The 4,257-nt window shown below is 31.7% G+C and overlaps 1 protein-coding gene across 1 annotated transcript; it reads left to right on the top strand.

The window, feature by feature from the left end:
• The first annotated feature begins 317 nt into the window (after positions 1–317).
• On the top strand, positions 318–3,371 carry LOC127286466 (uncharacterized). Its single transcript, XM_051312897.1, has one exon. The coding sequence runs from the start codon at positions 318–320 to the stop codon at positions 3,369–3,371; it is 3,054 nt and encodes a 1,017-aa protein (XP_051168854.1).
• The last annotated feature ends 886 nt before the right edge of the window (positions 3,372–4,257 follow it).

The raw sequence follows: 4,257 nt of genomic DNA, 5'->3' as shown, positions 1-4,257 counted from the left end.
GATCCCATGACATATCCTTTAATTTTTCCTCATGGTGATCCTAGATGGACTGTTAACCTTAAGCATACTCAAGGTACTCGAAATGTTACTCCTTTACAATTTTATATGTATCGTCTTGCATGTAGAAGAACTTTTAATCCATGTTTACAATTAGGAAAATTAACTCAACAATATGTAGTTGATGTCTGGTCGAAAGTAGAAGGTGAACGTTTAAAATACATTCGTTTACAACAAAAAAACTTCGAGCGGAATTGTATTGTGGATTAATGGATTATGTTCGTAATAAAGCAAAAAATGAAAATGTTCGACTTGGAAAAATGATTATTTTACCTTCGACATTTATTGGAGGGCCACGTTGTTATCAACAATGTTTTATGGATGCTATGCGATTAGTTCAAGAATTTGGAAAACCAAATTTATTTATTACCATGACATGTAATCCAAAGTGGCGTGAGATTACAGAAAATTTGTTGGATATTGAAATTGCATCTGATCGTCCGGATATTGTGACTAGAGTTTTTCAACAAAAAGTGAAAGAGATAATGAAAGATATAAAAGAAAAAGAAATTTTTGGACCAATTCTTGCTTTTGTTTATGTCATAGAATTTCAAAAGCGTGGATTGCCACATGTGCATTTAATTATATTTTTACGTAATCCAATTCGCGATGCAGAAACTTTACATAAAATGATATGTGCTGAAATTCCAGATGAAACAAAGAATCCAGAACTTTTTAAGATTGTAAAGCAATTTCAAGTTCATGGGCCTTGTGGAAAAGAAAATATGAATTCACCTTGCATGGACCCTGAGAAGAAAGTTTGTACAAAAAACTATCCAAAGCCGTTTTGTTCTGAAACAACTTATGGTTCTAAGAATTATCCGGAACTCAGGCGAAGAAATGATGGTAAAAAAATCATTTTTTATAACAAAGATGGGTCAATTAAATGTACCGCTGACAATTCGATGATCGTACCATATAATCTGTATTTGAGTAAAAAATTTGAAGGTCATATTTGTGTTATACCATGTGGTAGTACGGATGGCATTAAATATTTATTCAAATATATGTATAAAGGTCATGACTGTGCAATAATAGGTTATAAGGATGATAATGAGGAAATGAAATATGATGAAATTGTTAATTATTTAAACACACGTTATGTATGTCCACCAGAAGCTATGCACAGATTATTCGAATTCAATATGCATGAACAATCACATACAACTTATAGATTAGCTGTACATTTACCAAATCAGCAATTAATATGTTTTAAAGAAGGATTAGAAGAAGAAGCAGTTAATAAATTTAAAAATACGACATTAACAGCATGGTTCAAATTAAATCGAGAAAATCCTGAAGCACGCAAGTATTTGTACACAGAAATACCACATAAGTATGTTTTCGTTGAATCATCAAAAACTTGGAAAATAAGGGAACGAATTACCAAACCTATAATTTGCCGCATGTATTTTGTAAGTCCGAAAGATGTTGAAAGATATTTTTTGAGAGTCTTACTACTTTATGTACGTGGTGCTAAATCATTTGAAGATGTAAGAACATATGAAGGTATTACATACAATACTTTTGTAGAAGCAGTGCGTGCACGAAATTTGATAGTAGATGATAGTGAATGGGATAATTGTTTGGCTGAAGCTGTAAGCATGAAATTTCCTAAAGAACTTTGTCGTCTATTTGCATATATATGTGTGTTTGGATTGCCTGTGAATGCAATTGATTTATGGAATAAGTACAAAGAACACATGGTTTTTGATAATAATGTACCTGTAGAAGTAGCAACTCAAAAAGCGTTAATATTAATTAATGAAGTGCTTAATTTTCATGGATTTTCTCTAAATAAATTTGGTTTACCAAATATTGATCAAAAAATTATCGACGATTATATTTCTGTCGACAAGAAAGCTAATGAACTATCATTAAAATTGCTCAAAGAAGAAAGTGAAGTACTTATTAAAAGTTTGAACAATGATCAGCGCAAAATTTTTGATGATGTCATGGCAGCAATACATAATGATGATTGCAAAAATAGGTACTTTTTTGTTTCTGCACCTGGTGGTTGTGGTAAAAGTTATTTAGAAAATACAATTATTGCTACTCTTGAAAGTGAAGAATTAGTAGTTTTAGCAGTTGCTTGGACTGGTATAGCAGCTAATCTTTTAAGAGGTGGACGAACCTCACATTCAGTTTTTAAATTTCCTATTCCAATCAATGAAGATTCAACATGTAATATAAGTAGCATGTCAAAACACGCTGAACTTTTAAAAAATGCCAAAATTATAATTTGGGATGAAATTACGATGGCACCTAAATTTGCTTTACAAGCTATGGAGACTATGTTGCGAGATATAACACAATGTAATAAACCATTCGGCGGTAAAGTTATTTTGCTTTCAGGAGATTTTAGACAAACTTTGCCAATTATTTCGCATGGCAGTCGCACTCACATTGTTGAGGTATGTGTGAAAAATAGTAGATTGTGGGATCTTTTTGAAACTAGGTCCTTACATGTTAATGTTAGATTGGATAATAAAGAGGAAGAGTTTTCAAATTGGTTATTAAATGTTGGTGACGGTAAAACTCATTCTATGTTTGAAAAAGAGAACGGTGTTTTAGAAATTCCACAGGATTTGATTTCTGGCGGAAATTTAATAGATGAAATATATGGATTGTCAATAAATCAAAATGATGTATCTGTTTACTCATCATGCATACTTTCATTGACTAATTCTGAAGTGTTAGATCTAAATGAACGTATTTTGTTAAAATTAGAAGGACAAGAAGTAGTTTATTATAGTGTTGATTCACATGTCGATGACGACCCAAAAGATGTAAATAATATTATTCCAATAGAATTTTTAAATAGTTTGACACCAGATGGTTTACCTCCTCATAAATTATCTTTAAAGGTAGGATGTATAATTATGCTTTTGAGAAATATGAATTTAGTTCAAGGATTATGTAATGGGACTCGATTAGTTGTAAAATCATTATTGAGAAACGTAATTTCTGCAGAAATAATTTCTGGAAAATCTAAAGGTGAAATAGTTTTTATTCCACGTATTGATTTATCTCCTTCTCAAGACACATATCCTTTCAAAATGGTAAGAAGACAATTTCCTGTTAGACTTGCTTATGCCATGACTATTAATAAATCTCAAGGACAATCTTTTGATAGAGTAGGAATTTATTTACCAATTTCAACATTTGGTCATGGTCAAATTTATGTTGGTTGTTCTAGAGTTAAATCCAAGGAACATCTAAAAATTCATGCTATTGATTCTGCTATATATAAAAATATAGAATTTCCTGAAAAGTTATATGTGAAGAATATTGTATATCATGAAATATTGTAATGTTATAATTCTTTAAATAATAATCTTCGATTTTATTCATTCATTCATTCTGTCCGCAGCCCCATGCTGTTTTCTCCTTAAGAGAGAAAGAGAACTTTTACCTTTGGGTGTAGAGAGAGAGAGAGAGAGAGAGAGAGAAAATGAGCTCGCTTTATTCATTAGAAAAGGAAAGATTGCAGTTGATTATCTTGAGTGGGGAGAGAAAAATTTCATATATATAGATATATTAATATTATAGTATAATAATCTTTGTATTCATTCCGTCATTCATTCACATTTTCTTAGTACTTGAATTTTCTCATTATTATTAGATTATATATACATATATATCTTTACTTTGATAATTAGGGTTCTCGACGGTTTCTACCTGAAATTTTTGTTGTCAAAACAGCTTTTGGTTGAGGGTTCATAAGATGGTCGATGACCTTTTAAATACTGTAATGAAAGGGGTCGCTGAAACCGTATATGACCATGAAAATTTTTTTGACGACCCATTTTCCCGCAACCACCCCCTTGCACCTACTCACGGGGGTTGGAGTTTCAAAAAAAAAAATCGAGTAGTGTGTCAATTCCAATGTTTTTTGGGTCGCTTAATCCGAAAAATACCACTAAAAACAAATCCTTAACCCCCTACAACCCCATGAGAAGGGGTTGGAATTTCAATTTTTACAAAAAGTCGAGTACGGTATCTATTCCTATGTTTTTTTGGTCGCTGAAATCAAAAAACACCAACAAAAACACATTCTTTACCCTTTTAACCCCCTACAACCCCTGGAGGGGGTTGGAATTTCATTTTTCACGAAAAGTCGAGTACGGTGTCTAATCTTATGTTTTTTGGGTCGCTGAAACCAAAAAACATCACCAACAATAAAGTTTTCTAGAAAGT

This window comes from Leptopilina boulardi, unplaced genomic scaffold (genome assembly GCF_019393585.1).
Source record: "Leptopilina boulardi isolate dan_hultmark-lab unplaced genomic scaffold, ZJU_Lbou_2.1 LbouV2_361, whole genome shotgun sequence".
Lineage (NCBI taxonomy): Eukaryota > Metazoa > Arthropoda > Insecta > Hymenoptera > Figitidae > Leptopilina > Leptopilina boulardi.
Note: the sequence above shows the minus strand (reverse complement) of the source record. Positions and strands in the feature narration are given on the sequence as shown.

Excerpts from the sequence above, each read along its gene's own strand:
- LOC127286466 (XM_051312897.1), top strand. The coding sequence starts at position 318 with ATGATTATTTTACCTTCGACATTTATTGGAGGGCCACGTTGTTATCAA.